This window comes from Hyperolius riggenbachi, chromosome 6, assembly GCF_040937935.1.
Source record: "Hyperolius riggenbachi isolate aHypRig1 chromosome 6, aHypRig1.pri, whole genome shotgun sequence".
Lineage (NCBI taxonomy): Eukaryota > Metazoa > Chordata > Amphibia > Anura > Hyperoliidae > Hyperolius > Hyperolius riggenbachi.
In genome coordinates, this window is record NC_090651.1 from 326,876,534 (window position 1) to 326,894,348 (window position 17,815).

Below are 17,815 nucleotides of genomic sequence, written 5' to 3' on the forward strand. Positions count from 1 at the left end.
TTGTACTTCTTATTGTTTTATGATGCATTGAGGTTTTATCCTTTGAGAAATGAGTACCTAAAATGACTAGGATTATTAAACACTTGGATGTGGAGTATACAGCTGTCTCATATGGTAGTGGCTGTGAAAAATACCTACCAATTCCAGAGACTCTAGCCACTATTAGGATTAGTTGGCCTAACTTTTTTTAGGCCTAGCGATAGGTTACTTCTCATTACTGGATGGAAAGGACAATTTGTGAACAACTGTCAGGCACCGTAGTTGTGCGTACATGATGGAGGACTTCAGTGTGGCTTATGCTGAGTATGCACCTTCTGTACTGTAGATAATTAACTGACTGGATATGTGGGAAGCCCCAAAGTAGACGTATAGCGGGAACACATCCTGTGGCTGCTGGAGAACAGGAAAGTGCCATTCCAATCACATATATCCAGAAATGCCTCCTGTCAGGTAAGTATGGTTAGCACACCCATACTCCTCTCCTCCGACACTGCCATATGGTTATGGGTAGAGTACTCCCTTAAAAAAGCAATTTCATTAGTTTCCTCCTTGAGTATCACAAATGGGAGGGGCTGGTAGGACTTCTGTATGGGTACCTTTTTGAGGTTCAAAATATTAATGTGTACAATCAAATGGAATTTATGATTCCTAATGGGGATGGCTCAAATATAGTTATCAATAAGAAAGAGAAGAAGGTAGACCATATCCCATTGGTAGAATTATTGGCACTTTTATATATTTATACTGTATATCATTATTCCTATTGTAAACATTCATTTATGGGCCTATCTCCAATTAATATTTTTCTTCTCAGTTTTCTCTTAGGTTACATGTAAAACTCAAAAAACGAGAATATTGTGCAAACGTCCATTTATTTCAGTACTTCAACTTAAACGGTGAAACTAATGTATGAAATAGACTCATTACAGGCAAAGCAAGATATTTCAAGCCTTTATTTGTTATAATTTTGATGATTATGGCTTACAGCTTCTGAGAACCCCAAAATCACAATCTCAGACCATTCAAATATTGTAAAAAATGTTCAATATTCTAAAAGTGTCAGACTCTAATCAGCTAATGAATCCAAAACACCTGCAAAGCGCTCCTATTTCATATATAAGTTTCACCTTTTAAGTTTAAAGTGAACCTCCGGACTAAAAAATCTACTCAGCAGAACTGAAAAGGCTTGGTGTTTCTTTAACAGTTTCACAGCATCAGAACTTTGTTTTTCTTACCAAAGCATCATTTTTAGCTGCATTATTAGCTAAGCTCCACCCATCAAAGAAAAAAAGCCCAGGCTTTTTTTCCCTGATGCTGTGCAGAGCATGATGGGATTTCCTATGTTGTTATTCACGTTGCCTAGCAACTGGGAGAGGTGTTTAGGACACAGGACAGTTGGAACTGTGTCTCATGCTCCCTGTCACCTCCTTTCAACCAAAAAGATGGCTGCCCTCATGAAATCAAACATGTGTCTGTTTTTTTTTAAAACAGGGTGGGTAAGAGAATATATTACCTATCTATTTTAATTAACATAACTAATGTAACTTAATGACAGTATGTTCGTTTAGGCTGGAGTTCCTCTTGTTTAGGCTGGAGTTGAATTACTGAAATAAATGAACTTTGCAAGATAGTTACATTTCACCTATATAGTTTCACAGCTTTTCAATAAAATACCTTTTAAGCCACCAGCAGACATGAAAATACTAAAACTAATTTTAATAATACTTTTTCACCTACTTGCTGGCACTTTTTCAATTACAAAACGCTGAAAAGCTATTTTAAAGAGAAGTTGAACAATTGATCTCCTAGGAGAAAACCGAGGAGAAAACGATAATTGCATATGGGCCAATTAATTATATGGCATACTATAAAATCTGTTTTCTTTTTTAAGAGATCTGTACAATCTAGTGCAAATGTATACATCATGCATTCCCTTCATTAATATCACTAAAGACCAGTAAAATAGGTTACACTTTATCTAAGAAAAATATCAGATTTGTTTCCTTTTTTCTTTGTACAATTATTATGAAATTATAGGCATCAGACTGGTTGGGTTGCAGACATCTTGGGATGGAAGCGGTGGCAGACTGACATTAAAGGATACCCCAACTGAAATGTGACATAATGAGATAGACATGTGTATGTACAGTGCCTAGCACACAGATAACTATGCTGTGTTCCTTTTTTTCTTTCTCTGCCTGAAAGAGTTAAATATCAGGTATGTAAGTGGCTGACTCAGTCCTGACTCAGACAGGAAGTGACTACAGTGTGACCCTCACTGATAAGAAAATCCAACTATAAAACACTTTCCTAGCAGAAAATGGCTTCTGAGAGAAAAAAAGATATAAAAAGGGGAATTTCTTATCAGTGAGGGTCACACTGTAGTCACTTCCTGTCTGAGTCAGGACTGAGTCACCCACTTACATACCTGATATTTAACTCTTTCAGGCAGAGAAAGAAAAAAAGAAACACAGCATAGTTATTTGTGTGCTAGGCACTGTACATACACATGTCTATCTCATTATGTCACATTTCAGTTGTGGTATCCTTTAAAATGCATGGATCAGAACGTCATCACACTATCCTTCAGTTCTACTGCATTCCTGACAGTCCTACATAAATATGTGCAAAAGCTTAAGTGTAACTCCAGCCATATATTATATTTTATTTGTTAAGTAGAGAGCAGAAGAAGGAGAATATCTTCCTGTTTTGAGTTATTTTCTGGGTTCCAGGTGAGTATATTTTTTCCTTACCATTGTACGTCTGAGAAGTTCACTAGGAGCAGGGAATTAGGTTTAATCTTCTTAATGGGGAGGGTAAGTGGTTAGATCCTGCAGGATTATCCACAAGGCAACCTACCTCACATTCTCTGATCCCTCTCCACCTATGGTCAGAGCTGATAGAACCAGATTAGGTAGGCTTGCAATCAAGGCTGTAGGCTTGTGGTCTAGGCAGGCAGCAGTGAGAATAGTGGTGTAAGGGTAGGTTCCAATGAGACTTAAGGCAGTCAGGTCAGGGTCAGCACAGGCACCAATCAGAATAAAGGTTGTCAAGTACATGTCAGTGCAGGCAGCAATCAGGAAACCAGCAGCATCAGGAATGTGAGCAATCAGGATAAAGTTTGACAAGCGGGGTCATGAAAATAAGCATCCCTGTTACTTGCATTGAGGGAATGATCTCAGCAAAGAGTCATGCAGACCAGGCGGAGCAAAAAGACACCGAAGCAGGCTTGGTGGTGAGGTAAGTATCTGGTTTGTAGGGAACCAAGGCGGCCATCCCAGGAACTGCCGGCAAGCAGCACAGCATAAGCAGGTGGGACAGCAGCAAGCATAGGTCAGCTGGACCAGCATGAAAGAATAGGACAGAATTAGAGACTCTGCAAGGCTTATATTGCTGTTTACTTCCCTATTAAGAAGTTTTACCTCACGGACATAGGACAAATATTAAGGGAACTTCTCATCCATAGGAGGCACAAGCAGCAATAGATACCCTCTCTATTGCATCAAAACAAAAACATTTTAGCTGGAGTTACCCTTTAGAGACCCCACAAAAAATCCAGGTAGCTAAAAAACTACATATCAGAGGCTGTCTGCAGTGAAAACTGCATGTCTAAATTTTCCCTAGTTCCATGACTGAAACAGGTATAAAACGGCAAAGTGAAAGTGAGAGTAAAGTAATCTGAGTTTTTTTTGCTCAGTGACACCAGTTCACTTCACATTGAAGAGTCAAAAAGGGTGGGATTTCCTCCTGACACTGGGAGATTTCCTCCTTATGCTTCTAGAAACAACTTAGCTATTTTGCATACAATTCTCTGGAGGAAAAAACATGTTTTGTCATGCAGATTTCATTGAAGTTAACCTCTTATTATTTACTCATTACATGCTTAGTCATTATTACTGAACTTTACTTTGGGGTCATTTTAAGCTGCACTTTTTAAAAAATAAATTATGTTTTAGTCTCAGAAATAAAACATGTCATCACAGTTCTGAAATATCAAATAACTAATTTTCAATAATTAATTGCTTTCATATTGCTTAAAATAATTCAGTAATTCAAAGCTGTTAATCACCTGTATTGGGAGGAGTGCAGGAAAACGTAAAGGGTACGTGAAGTAACATTTAGCATGATATGATAAATGTGTACTTTTAGTACCAATCCTACTTAGAACTTGCCTGTTCCTTTTTTCCCTTTTCCCTGTAAGGGTTAATAACCCAATACTATAAAGCCAAGTCTCTCTGCAGTTGGATGAAGTCAGAGTGCGGTGCAATTTTCCTAGTAACGCATAATAGTTCGTAAAACTTGTGTTTGGCTGTTACAAACAGCACCAAGGAGGAGACAAGAAGTTCAACAGGTCATCATTACTCTGCTGGTAGCTCAACATTTATAATAGGGATAGTCAATCGCATGCAAATAATTTTGAGTTGATTTGGGATTACGCAAATTGTGTATGCAAATGTATGCAGCCTGAAAATCGACCAATCAAATTGTACCTCAGCAAAATTTGATTGATTCATACTCAAGTTGCATACATTTGCATACAAAATTTCCATAATGCTGCATCAACTCAAAATGATTTGCATGTCATTGAACATCCCTAAATCATAATAAGCAGCAAGAGATGCCAATAAGAGAGATACATTTTCAAATCTAGATTTCTAACCTTTGGCTTTAAAATAAGAATACATGGAAAATCCTATTTAGGACTACCGTATATACTCGCATATACGCCGACCCGCGCATAAGCCGAGGTACCCACTTTTCCCTCTGAAACCAATAAAAAGTGATTAACTCGCAGATAAACCCCCTCGGCAGTATAATGCCCTTCACAGTAGCCAGATGTGCTCTCAGTACAAGTCAGCCCCTCTCCCCATAGCCAGATGTGCCCCAAGGATGATACAGCTGTCTTAAGATGCCACTAGATGGCGTCATAGATATGAGTCACAGCGATTGCCACACAGGTAGAATCCCCGATCATTGCACCACTGACACGTTGCTTTGCTCCACAAGCCGGGGACACAGGAAGTTTTGAGCAGCTCACTCTGCCTGCACAGCGTGTTGTAGGGAATAGGGGGCACGCAAACAGCAGGGAGCCATCTGGCAAGAGCAGGATCACTGGTGTACCAATCCTTAACCTGCTGGGCGGTCTGGACGAGCTCAGCTCGTCCAGTACCGCCGGAGCCTGCCGCTCAGGCCCTGCTGGGCCGATTTGGCTCAAATAAAAAGCAGCACACGCAGCCGGCACTTTGCCAGCCGCGTGTGCTGCCTGATCGCCGCCGCTCTGCGGCGATCCGCCGCGAGCAGCGGCGAAAGAGGGCCGCCCTAGCCGCCTGAGCCCAGCGTAGCCGGAACAAAAAGTTCCGGCCAGCGCTAAGGGCTGGATCGGAGGCGGCTGACGTCAGGACGTCGGCTGACGTCGATGACGTCACTCCGCTCGTCGCTATGGCGACGATGTAAGCAAAACAAGGAAGGCCGCTCATTGCGGCCTTCCTTGTTTATTCTGGGCGCCGGAGGCGATCGGAAGATCGCCTCCGGAGCGCCCTCTAGTGGGCTTTCATGCAGCCAACTTTCAGTTGGCTGCATGAAATAGTTTTTTTTTTATTAAAAAAAAACCCTCCCGCAGCCTGCCTGGCGATCTTAATAGAACGCCAGGCAGGTTAAGATCCTCTTTCAGTAACAAAACCTGCTCCACCATCCTTTCTGCTCCACTGACCCTAATATAAGCCGAGGGGGTAACTTTTCAGCACATTTTTTGTGCTGAAAAATTAGGCATATATTTGAGTATATACAGTATTTGTTTAAATTCAATTCTTTATCTCATTGGTTTATTTTCACTTTCGGTTCTTTTTAAGAAGTCTATAAATTGCATTAGGGCACTAAGATGAAGAGGGTGGAGCTCCTGATCTACAGAAGCCTATAGGCACTTGTCTTGTTGGCTAAGTCCCGCTTTGAGATGAATATACCAGATAATAGTTTGCATGAAACAAAGTCTTTCATTGTCCATATTTTACATTCTGGTAGTCCTATCATCCTCTATCTCTTGGCTGAAGTTTTGACAGTGCTGTACTCTGTTTCCTCAGGTGCAGGGTTGGAGGCCTTTGCAGAGGAATTGTTTTTAGCAAAGTTGATTACCGCATATTTGACATCATCCTGAAAAAGAGGAAATAAGAGTTCAGAAGGGGAACTTGTGTCTTTTAAAACAACCAGATCAACTAGCAGCATTTGCAAAATTACAGTATCACACAAGGCAAAGTTCAGTTGTAAGAAGTAACCATAAACTATTTTCCAGTAAGACAACCGCAGCAAAGTATAATCTAGAAATGTGTTATGGTACTTTGACCCTCTTCTTTGCTTCTTGCACTGCCTTGCAGCAGTCATTTAGATTCCAGCATTATTTTTTTGGTTAACACCACGAGTTGAAAAATACAAACATCTGATTAGGTTATTTGTTCATTTATAAGTATCAATTTTATTTAGGTTTCCATGAACTGTCTGACACTTGTTAAAGGGAGTCTGAAGTGAAAATAATAAAAAAACAAACAAACAGATACTCGCCTAAGGAGAGGGCAGGCTCTGGGTCCTATAGAGCAGGGGTCCCCAACCACCGGGCCGCGACCCACTGCCGGTCCGTTGGCAGTCTCCTACCGGGCCGCGGCGTGTCTGGCCTCTCGCCCCTCCCCCCGCGGCCACCGCTCCTGTTACCTTATGAGCGGCGGCCGCTTCCTTCCTTATAGTCCCCCAGGCGCCGCTCTACCTCTTATCGGCAGCATATTACAGCTGCGCGTATTGCGACTGCTGTAAGGAAGGGAAGGAAGCGCATCAGCGGCTTCCTGTAGCGGCGATATGCATCGCCGTTACCATGGGAACCGCTGACGCGCTTCCTTCCCTCCTTACAGCAGTCGCAATACGCGCTGCTGTAAGATGCTGCCGATAAGAGGAGAGCGGCGCCTGGGGGACTATAAGGAAGGAAGCGGCCGCCGCTCATAAGGTAACAGGCGCGGTGGCCGCGGGCACTACCTACACACCCACCCATACTAGGGCGCTACACTGGGCACTCACCTAGCTATACTGGGGCGCCATACTGGGGAACTATACTAGCCATACTGGGGCGCTATACTGGGGCAAAATACTAGCTATACTGGGGCACTATACTGGCTGCACTGGGCACTATACTAGCTATACTGGGGCACTATACTGGCTGTACTGGGCACTGTACTAGCTATACTGGAGCACTATACTGGCTGTACTGGGCACTGTACTAGCTATACTGGGGCACTATACTGGCTGTACTGGGCACTGTACTAGCTATACTGGGGCACTATACTGGCTGTACTGGGCACTATACTGGCTGTACTGGGGCACTATACTGGGCACCATACTCGCTGTACTGGGCACTATACTGGGGCACTATACTGGCTGTACTGGGCACTATACTAGCTATACTGGCTGTACTGGGCACTATACTAGCTATACTGGGGCACCATACTGGCTATACTGGGCACTATACTAGCTATACTGGGGCACTATACTAGCTATACTGGGGCACTATACTAGCTATACTGGGGCACTATACTGGCTATACAGGGGCAACTATACTAGCCATACTGGGACAACTAAACTCCCTATCTCCCTATACTGGGGCAACAACCCCCCCCCCCCCAACCCACTGCATATGACACTGTCCACTAGGTCGCGCATCGCCGACGACCCCTCCCCCCCCGGTCCCCAGAGAAAAATTTGGTCAGAAAGCGGTCCCCGAGCCGGAAAAGGTTGGGGACCCCTGCTATAGAGCCTTCTCGGTCTCCTCACAGTCTCCGCATTTCTCCGCAGGCTCCCCTGTTAGCAGTCTACAACACATGGGTCGGACGGAGACTGCTCTCTTCCGAGTTGGGCTGGCTTTGGGAGTTTTCAGAAGCACTTGGGCTTCCGAAGATTGGCCGCTCTCTATCGCGCACGTACGAGCACCCTCTCTCGCACACTTGCATGTGTGGAGTACATAGCCGCCGATCTTCGGGAACACAAGTACCTCTAAAGACTTCCGAAGTCTCCCGCAGCGGGAGATTCAAACGGAGGAGACTGGGGAGGAACTAGGAAACCGGCAGGAAAATGGGAAGGCTCTATATGACCCAGAGCCTTCCCTCTCCTTAGGTGAGTATCTGTTTGTTTGTTTTTTAAACTTTATTTTTGTGTAAAATACCTGGAATGGTGTGTACGGCCTGTGCTGAACCCCTTCCTCTACTTTAATGGCTAGCTGCTCCCGGGTCAAATGGACATTTGCATGTCATTTTCTCGTTCTTTAACTACTTTCGGACTGAGCTAATTGAAATCTACACCCTGTTTTGGTGGGCTCCTGGCTGGCAGGGCGTAGATTTCAATTAGCTGCCGCTGTGCTCATCTGCCATTTCCGTCGCTCCTCGACAATTGCGCCGCTAAAATCTGACGTCTCTCACCACAGCTTCCTGGCTCTTCCTGTCTCTATGACGGCAGAGCCCTGTGAGTGGGTCAGAAGCCGATTTCATTGGCTCCTGGCCCTGTCTTTCAATGTAAGCCATTCCCATTGGCTTACATTGAAAGACAGGGTCAGAGCCAATGAAAGCGGCTCCTGACTGGCTCACAGGAACTCTGCAGAGTGGGTGGCCCAGGTTCCCAACATGTGGCATGTATTGCGATTGCGGCGGTAAGTGCGGCGATTCATCGGTATTCATCAGGTTTCCGCTGTTGCTGGTACCAGCAGTCTCTGGTCCTTAAGGGGGCAGAGACCACTGGTACTTAAGTGGTTAAAATAGAGCTTAGGGTACCTTCCAATAAGACGACCTCACTGCGGTGGAAAGGTATAGTAAGAAACTTTTTGAATGCAAACTGTTTTGGAAGCTAACATCTTTCATTAGTGTACATTTGTAGCACCTGTTTCAGATGCAGTTGGGTGCATTTATACCTTTAAGAGGCTCTGCACACCTTCTTAAGTCATTCAGATGCAGCCTGGTTTTGAATGCACTGCCATTTTTCCCTACTGTGTACAAACATGTAAGTTTAACTTTTCCATTGCATAAACATATAGAAAAATTGTTCAGGACACATCTGACCAAATGGCAACTGTGTTATTTTGTAGCTCAGGCATGAAAAACCGAACCAACACCTAACTGTGCTTGTGGCTCTCACATGTAGATTGCATGACTAATGTGTATATAGTAGGAAAGTAGCTATTTGGCAAAACTTCATAATCATAACAAAAACACATGGAACATACTGTGATTTGAATGTTTGGTAACTGGGTGGAGGGGACAGATTTACACAGCAAGAGATAACAACTTGGTTTGGTTCCAGGCAGTTAAGAAAGATTTGTGATCTGCTTTTTTGTTTTACCTTTATAAAGAGTAAGCTGCATTGGTAAATTCCAGAATTTGTTTCCATTCAAAAGGAACCCAAAAGTGAGAGGGGTACGGAGGCTGACAGGTCTATTTCCTTTTAAATAATGCACCTTGCCTGGCCGTACCGCTGATCCTCTGCCTCTAATACTTTAAGCCATAGACCCTGAACAAGCATGCAGTTTAGATGTCTATGATAAATCTGTCTGAAGATTAGCTGCATGCTTATTTCAGGCGTGTAATTCAGACACTACTGACCAGAAAGTTCAGCAGGACTGCCAGGTAACTCGAATTGTTTAAAAGGAAATACATATGACAGGTTCCACAGGCTCACACATGGAGATCCATTTATAGATTACCTTGAATAGTGGAAATGGTTTAAAACTGGGGTTTTGAGGGTTTTCTGTGTCTCTTTTGTTTCTCTATAGTACCTCAGTATATCTAAAGTACTTAAAGAGAAACTCCAACCAAGAATTGAACTTTATCCCAATCAGTAGCCTTTTACATGAGAAATATAATGATTTTCACACACAGACCATCAGGGGGGTGCTGTGTGACTGATTTTGTGCTGAAACTCCTCCCACAAGAAGCTCTGAGTACCGCGGTACTCTGGGCAAACTGCCACAATGTAACAATGTTCACAGACAGGAAATGGCTGCTTACAGCTGTCTCTAACAGCCAAAACAGCTAGGAGCAGCTACATAACCTGCCCACAGTAACAATGTCACCATGTAATAAATGTCAGAATGTTAATCTGGGAGAGGAAAGATTTTACAATGAGCAAACACTGCCTAAATCATTTATACATAATAATTGTAAAAATGAAGCACTTTTTTATTACATTATTTTCACTGGAGTTCCTCTTTAAGACTTTTTAGTCATAAGTTGGGGAAGGGGGGCAAAGCAACATCATAACAGCTATGGTGACTGATATGGGAGCCTAAAGGAAAGGAAGAAAATGAATGTGTTCCTTGTTTGTTTGTTTACCTCACATGGAGTCTGTGTTTTAGTCTGCATGTGAGTGTGCCTAGGTCTGGAAGCCCCATCAACATTGTGCTACGGGGCCACAGATTTTTAGTAATATCATTGGGCTTGGGCAATACTTTGTTACCAGCTATTAGGTTGGGTTAAAGGCTAAGTTCTAAGAAAGTTAACATTTCATTTTGAGAAAGCACTTGTAGGCTGGATCTGCAACTGCCTTCCCAAAATCTGGAGTAAGTTTTACCAAAATTTTGGAACTGTGGTGCTACTAATCCTCATTATAGGTGAGACACTTCCAAGCTGAGGAATTCTCGGTAGAAGGTCACTTGTTAGCTGCATTAGGCACGTACCAAAGGGAACATTGTAAAAATGATACTGTAGACTTCTGACAGACATTTTGTAGTAGACCATGGCCCATATGAAATGTACTTTTTCTCTTGAATTTTCTCCTAGGAGATAATTTCCATCGTCTATTCTGAATACCTTTTTAGCACTGTGCCGTCAATAAAAACTACCACAAAAAAAAAAAGAGTAAAAGTACCATAAAGTATTTTCTTGCTTGCTGGTGGTTTTTGGCAAGTTAGAAAATATCACTTAAGAGAAAATATAAATTTCTTATGGGCCCATATCTTTATTGTATGTTGGCTGTTTGACACATGAGGACATTTCTGAGGGATAACCCAGGTGCTACTTAGGCTATAAGATTGTCATGAGACAGTATTAAGGAAATAGTTGTGCTATTTACCTGTGCATTTTGGTTTTCAGCTGCCCCTGAAATATAACAAATATAAAATTAGAAAAATAGCTAAAGCCACTGACACATTGTAGGATCACAGAGTAACGGATCATTGCCAGAGCATGACTACTATGTCAGGAGTTTATAAGTACAAAAATGTTAGTGATGTTATTCCCACCCATCTGCATGTGTCCCACTGCAAGCAATGTCCTCTTCATGCAGCTAGAACACTGGATAGTAATAGAGTAGCAAAGAGGAACATAAGTGGATGACACAAAAAGCAAAAAGGAGCATTGAATGAGACATGCAGCGTACATAGCAGGAGACAATTATAGTTATAGTTAAGAGGGACATATGGCTAAAGAATGCTCTTGGCAATGGGTTCTACCACTGATATGGCATCTTCAAGTTAAACAATAGTTCAACAATGGCTCCTATAGGCACATGCCCTCTGTACTTACAGGACAACTGTAGTGAGAGGTATATGGAGGCTGTCATATTTATTTCCTTTTAAGCAATACCAGTTGCCTGGCAGCCCTGCTGATCCTCTGCTTCTAATACTTTTAGCCACAGACCCTGAACCAGCAGATCAGATGTTTCTGACATTATTGTCAGATCTGACAAAATTAGCTGAATGCTTGTTTCTGGAGTGATTCTGTCACTTCGGCAGCCAAATAGACCAGCAGGACTGCCAGGCAACTGGTATGGTTTAAAAGGAAATAAATATGGCAGCCTCCATATACCCCTCACTACAATTGTCCTTTAATGAGAAATCCATGAGAAATCCAGTCCTAGGCAGATATCGTGAAGGTAAGGTAGTGATACAGGTGCGGGGTGCTCCTCTCACATGGGAAGTTGTGTCCCTTTTTCCTGTAGTGAAAGGGAAGACCGGAAGACCAATGGTGCAGTATCATTGGTGTAATCGACGACGGGGTATTGGGGGTAGTGGAAACTTACAAAGATGGATTGCAGTCCTGCAACCACCATATTTACAAAGGCGCCTGTGCACCACATGGCTCATCTTAAGGTTATCTGTTTTGTATTGACCTGAAGAAGCGGGCTGAGTCCCGTGAAATGCATTGTCTACACTACAGTATAACCATTTTTAATAAAGACTCCCTTTTATTTCATCTCTGTGAGTCTTCAATAGAGGTAAGATACCTCTTTTTTTATTATATGAAGTATATAAGTTTTACCACGTTTGTACAGTTTTGGCGCCTCCCCACAACTTCTATCCAGGCAGATATCGTACACCAAAGACACAGTCTCTTATGTAAGTCATGAAGCTAGGCCTCTACTTTGGAAAATGGAGCCCTACTGCATTTCCTTCACAGGTGTAAAAATAATGAGTGGAGTTCCAGTTTCAAATATAAGAAACTTCCCAGCATGAATGAATTAGTACAGGATGACTTTACAGGACTTATCTCCATTTCACCTTCCATGATTTACAACCCAATAATCTATTCATATAAAAGTCTTTCTGAACAAGAATAGAACAAAGCATTCATATAATAATATATGGCTACAGTACGTAGGTTTACAGTTACACAGTATTGAGCCATGGTCTCTTCCCCATTCTTATCTGTCCTTCATTTACCTCCATTCTGTTTATTTACAGTTGAATATACCGGTAAATCTGAAAATAAAATGTACAAAATCAGAGGTAATGGTAAACCTGTCCAACAGTCAGTTGTAAACAGCTAAGGATAAAAATGTCCACATAACAGGGCCACAGACAGTTCCAACAGGCTGATATGGTTTCACAAAAGACATGGAGACAAGACAGAGCCCTTGGCAAATGGCAGCATTGGCTCTCTTTCCATGACAACTGATTTTATCTAGGTAAGTCAGTTGGAGCTAGGGTAAAGAGGAGATGCCAGACGGGCCTATGGGCACCCAACAGGTCATAGCCACCATTGACCAACCATACCTCCTAGCTTTTTGAGATAAGAAAGAGGGGCACCTTTAAGAAATGATGCCTCTGACACACAACTAATCAGGCCCTCCTACCACACCCCTAGACATGCAAACTACCAAAGACTTCATAGTTTTATGTATGATTCAAACTACACTAAACCTTTTTATTATCGTTAGTTTTCCTTCATAATAACATTTGAAAATAAGAGCTATATCAATTTAAAGGATGAAAATAAAGCTTAAAGGAAAGCTAAAGTGAAATAAAGGTTGCCAGTTTAACTAACCTGCTTCTCCCAGCCCCCTCTGGTCCTCCTGGTCACCTGCCATCTTTATGCACTTTTTCATTCAGCAGCTGTGCTGTTCTAAAAGCAGCATGCACAGTCCCAGGCCGCACGCCTCTGGATCATGCTCCCATAGATGGTAGCATTCTGAGCTTGCACAGTTTGTATAAATTGCTACTGTGCATGAGTCCAAAGCTACTGGCCTTAGGGAGGCGTGTGTGCACAGTGGCCGGCTACTGGCTGAGTCTGCCAGGTTTCAGAGAGACAGAGCAGCTGAACGGATGAGCGTGGAATGACACTGAGGGACCAGAATGACTACAGAGGGCTAGAAAAAGCCCTATGTAAGTTAAACTGGGCAGGCAAATTTTTTTCACTTTATGTTCACTTTAAAGTTAATTTTTTTAGGAGAAATATAAATAAATTTACATTAGTTCTGAAAGAGGGACAAATGAGAAAGAAAAAAGGTAAAGAGGGATTTGGTTGTCCATACAGTGAAACTCCCTCCAAAAATGGGACTGTTGGGAGCTAGGCCATAGACACGTGCCTAGGCTACATAGTGTATGATCTGAATGTTTCCTCAGGACTAATGCATTTATATATCAGTAAAATTACTGATACTCTACTTACTTCCAATTGTAAAATATCAGTATCCGAAGACAAAGCAACAAAAGTTGTTTAGGTGATACCTTTAATGACTAACTGTACACGCTTTCTTTGCAAGCTTTCAAAACTTTAAGTGTCTTCTTCAGGCATGTTTCAGAACTGGATCAGAACCATGTATGGTATCAGTTATCTTTACAGATTTTCTATGACCTAACCTAATCCCATCACTATTTCTTATTTGTTACATTTCCTTGCTACTAATTAGTATTGCTGTAATGTGTATTTATGGCTGCTTGTCACTAGGGGGCAGTGTGAGACAATAACAGTGGACTTTTGCTTTCAGTTTCTATATCATCTGCTAGCAGAGAGACATCAAAGAGACATCAAAGTATACCAAAAATTTACAGCACAAGTTCTGCTAGCTGATGTCAAAAGCAGTGCATCTCAACCAAGATAATTCCTTTGAAGCTGCTAATGGGTTTAACCTGTCTGTAGGTTAGTTACCAAAACTGATAAATAGATGCTTATTGCTTTTTTGAGAAAAGCACATAGTAACCATAAAGGCAGTAGCTCTGTTAACGTCAACTATGAGTCCCACACTAAAAACAAGTGCCCATTTCCATGTTTGTGCTAAGTTTAATGAATGATACATTATTTATTTCAATACTCCATGAGGATGCCTTAGTTTTATGTTGATTTTTTTTCTTGGCCTGGAACATATTTCAGTGTCATGAGCTAATGATTAGATATTGTTGAGACCAAAGTTCTGAGGTCAATGAAAATCAAGATAAAGTTGATATAATTAGGGATGAACCTTGATCCTTCAAAGCCAACAACAATATACTCTACAGAAAATTCATAGTGAAAAATTAATAGAAACACTTAAGGTGAGCTCAATAAAAATCTGTTAGTAAAGGCAGTGAAGGTTATGCCAAGAAATTTCCCTCAAAGTATAGTATATTAGTTTGTGGTACTTCCGTGTACTGACAGTAACATCTTAGAAATGTGAGTTACAGTTCTTTGTTTTAAGAAGGTGTGACTCTGCAATGGACTCTCTGAATCCTCCTGATGTCACCTGGTCCACAAGTGGCTATTTTATAGTTACTTGTATCAGGAAGACTAGGAGGTTTTGCTACTTGCAAAACAAAGCACATTCTTCTATAGGGTTGATTCACATGATTTATCTCACCTTACTTATTCCTTACCTCAGCCATAAGGAAAAATGATTCATAAGAAAACCAAATAACAGGAAATAATATCACAGGTTAAAAGAAATAAGAGGCCATATCCAATTCGAGGTAAGCTTCCCATCACCTCACATTGCTCAGGATTGACTGGCAAGTTCAGCTGCAGGCTTCATTCTAGGGATGTCTAAGTGTAAAGAGCACAACTCATGCAAAGTTTAGCTATTTGCCTGAATGATGCTCCCATGTTGATGCTGAGCATTGTGGAGCATGGTATTTCTTAGGGATGAGTGAGAACGTTCTCCTGAAAAGTGAGAAAAACCTGCAATGTCCGGGAGGCGAGAGTGAGATATGCTGGTGTTGACTTGACTGGCCACCACCTTCATTACAATACATTCTATACTGCATTCCATCTCCTTACACTGCACCTTCAGAGCAGACGTTTAGAAGGCAGAAGTGTAAGAAGATGGAACACCGCATAGAACACATCGGAATGCAGGAGGTAGCCAGGTGAATTAACCCCTACATACCTTACTCTCGCCCCATGCACACTGCATGGCGTTCTCGCTTTCCACAACATCGTTCTCACTCATCCATAGCATTTGTTCCATGGAGATGTCCTTCAGCCCCACGGCACTTCTGCTACACTCCCCTGGGAGATTCGCAAGCAACTGAAGCCCACCGCTAGAACCAGCAGACCCCCAAGCAGCAGGCCCCCTTCGTAGCATGCCAAGCTATGCTGGCATCGTCGCTCTGCTTCCAAATCTGCTGTGACTGTCACCCCTGGTTTCAACTCCATTTTCTAACATGGAAGCCCCAGCAAAAGTATTATTAAGGCTCCTGCCGGGGCTCCCCATTCATCCTTTAGGTGGACCAATGTGAATCGTCTTGACAGCAGTGGCAGTCAGGGCCGTTTCTTTGGCAGTGCGGGCAGGGCGACCGCACTGGGCGCAGACCAGCAAGTAGATGAAGGGGGGCGCAGGCAGAAGGACATTACCGCTAGGGAGCTGGTGATGCGCAGTGCAGCCAAATGGAAGAAGAAAGAAAATTACCAGCGCAATCACCTTTCTTGACTCCTCCTAGGCTGCCTGCGTCAGACTTCAAGTCGTCATCATGTCACCACCGCATGATGACACCTGATGTCTTGTAGCGGTACTGCAGGCTGTGAGTGTGCAGCACCCATGGAGGAGTCGGCTTTCCGGGCTCTCCTCGCCTGGGTGTTTTCCTGCTTCCTCCTGGATGAGCGGCTGGTCACTAGAAAGTAGGCAGATTTACTTGTGACCTGTGGCTGTGTTTCTGTTCCTAAAGAGTAAGGTTCCCGAGTCCACGGGGTGGGGGGGGGGGGGGCGCAATTTTTACACCCTCGCCCTGGGTGCAATTTATCCTAGAAACTTTCCTGGTGGCAGTCAAAGTAGGTCCAGCAGTTGGCGCAGAGTGACGTGAAGCAATGAGGAATGATGATGCCAGCAAAGCTTGGCATGCTGCAGCAAGCATCCGGTTAGAAGCCAGCACCGATTCGGGAAGAAGCCTGAACCAGGGACCAGTGGCCAAAGATTCTTTAGTCAAGATTTAAAGGAGAAAAAAAGAAAAAAATAGAGAAAGGAGAAAAAAATTGAAAAAAGAAAAAAGAAAAAAAAGAATACAGAAGTCTCCCTCCCCCCAATAAAGTTTGTAGATCTATTTTTAACACTTAATAGGTATACGGTAAAAAGTGACCATGTATATCTATTTACCTAGAAGGTGCAGGATGTCTGGGGGTCCCCTTATTAAAGGGGCTTTAAAGATTCCGACACAAGCCCCCCAAGAAACTGTATATGCACTCCCATCTCTTACTGGGCACCAGAGGTAAGGAACAGCCCCATGGTACCTTGGATATGAACAAGGCCTATGTAGGAGAGAGAAAGGCATTTTGCCTCTCTCTTACAGAGCCCCCCTATCATGTACCATAAGGGCTGGTATGGCTAATATGAGAGAGCCCCACGCAGGCTGACTCAGCCATCCTGTCTATACCAGCCTGCATGGGTGAGAAGGGGTTAAGGAAAGATTTAAAGGAGGAGCATGCCCCAATTGTCAACCAGGTATATATACATTTCTGAGGGCACGGAAGCACCACTGCTCACGTAAATGGGTTCACGCGACAGGTGGGATCCTCACTTCCATAAAGCTAAAAGCTTGATAAAGGTCGGGGATGACAAAAATTGTTGCTGTATAAATATATGAATCATGTGAATCATATGTTGCCAGTCAGTTTTTTAGGTATCCTTTAGCTTGAAAATAATTTTTCGGGATGTGTTCCGAAAAGGATTTTTGTAGTTTACAAATTGGATTACTTCTGCTTTAAGACAAAGAGGTATATTGGGCTTCCCATGAAGGCATATACATCTTTTACTGACTTAACATACAGTGGGTTGCAAAAGTATTAGGCCCCCTTGAAGTTTTCCACATTTTTTCACATTACTGCCACAAACATGCATCAATTTTATTGGAATTCCACGTAAAAGACCAATACAAAGTGGTGTACATGTGAGAAGTTGATCGAAAATCATTCATCATTCCATTTTTTACAAATAAATAACTGCAAAGTGGGGTGTGCGTAATTATTCGGCCCCCTGAGTCAATACTTTGTAGAACCACCTTTTGCTGCAATTACAGCTGCCAGTCTTTTAGGGTATGTCTCTACCAGCTTTGCACAGCTAGAGACTGAAATCCTTGCCCATTCTTCTTTGCAAAACAGCTCCAGCTCAGTCAGAT

The 17,815-nt window shown here is 42.6% G+C and overlaps 1 protein-coding gene across 4 annotated transcripts in view; it reads right to left on the reverse strand.

Annotated features, from left to right (window-relative positions):
- Positions 1-5,800: 5,800 nt before the first annotated feature.
- The window catches only part of LOC137521755 (carcinoembryonic antigen-related cell adhesion molecule 1-like), a 244,289-nt gene continuing 232,274 nt past the window's right edge, over positions 5,801-17,815 (reverse strand). Inside the window, exons 11-13 of one of the 4 annotated variants that reach the window (XM_068241437.1) lie at positions 12,677-12,715; positions 11,089-11,114; positions 5,801-6,147 (exon numbers count right to left, since the gene is read on the reverse strand). In XM_068241437.1, coding sequence (XP_068097538.1) covers positions 6,031-6,147; positions 11,089-11,114; positions 12,677-12,715 — 182 coding nt within the window. In that variant the 3' untranslated portion in view covers positions 5,801-6,030. Of the gene's footprint in view, positions 6,148-11,088; positions 11,115-12,676; positions 12,716-17,815 lie in introns of those variants that run through there. The other 3 variants (XM_068241435.1, XM_068241436.1, XR_011022191.1) reach the window with 3 other exon arrangements.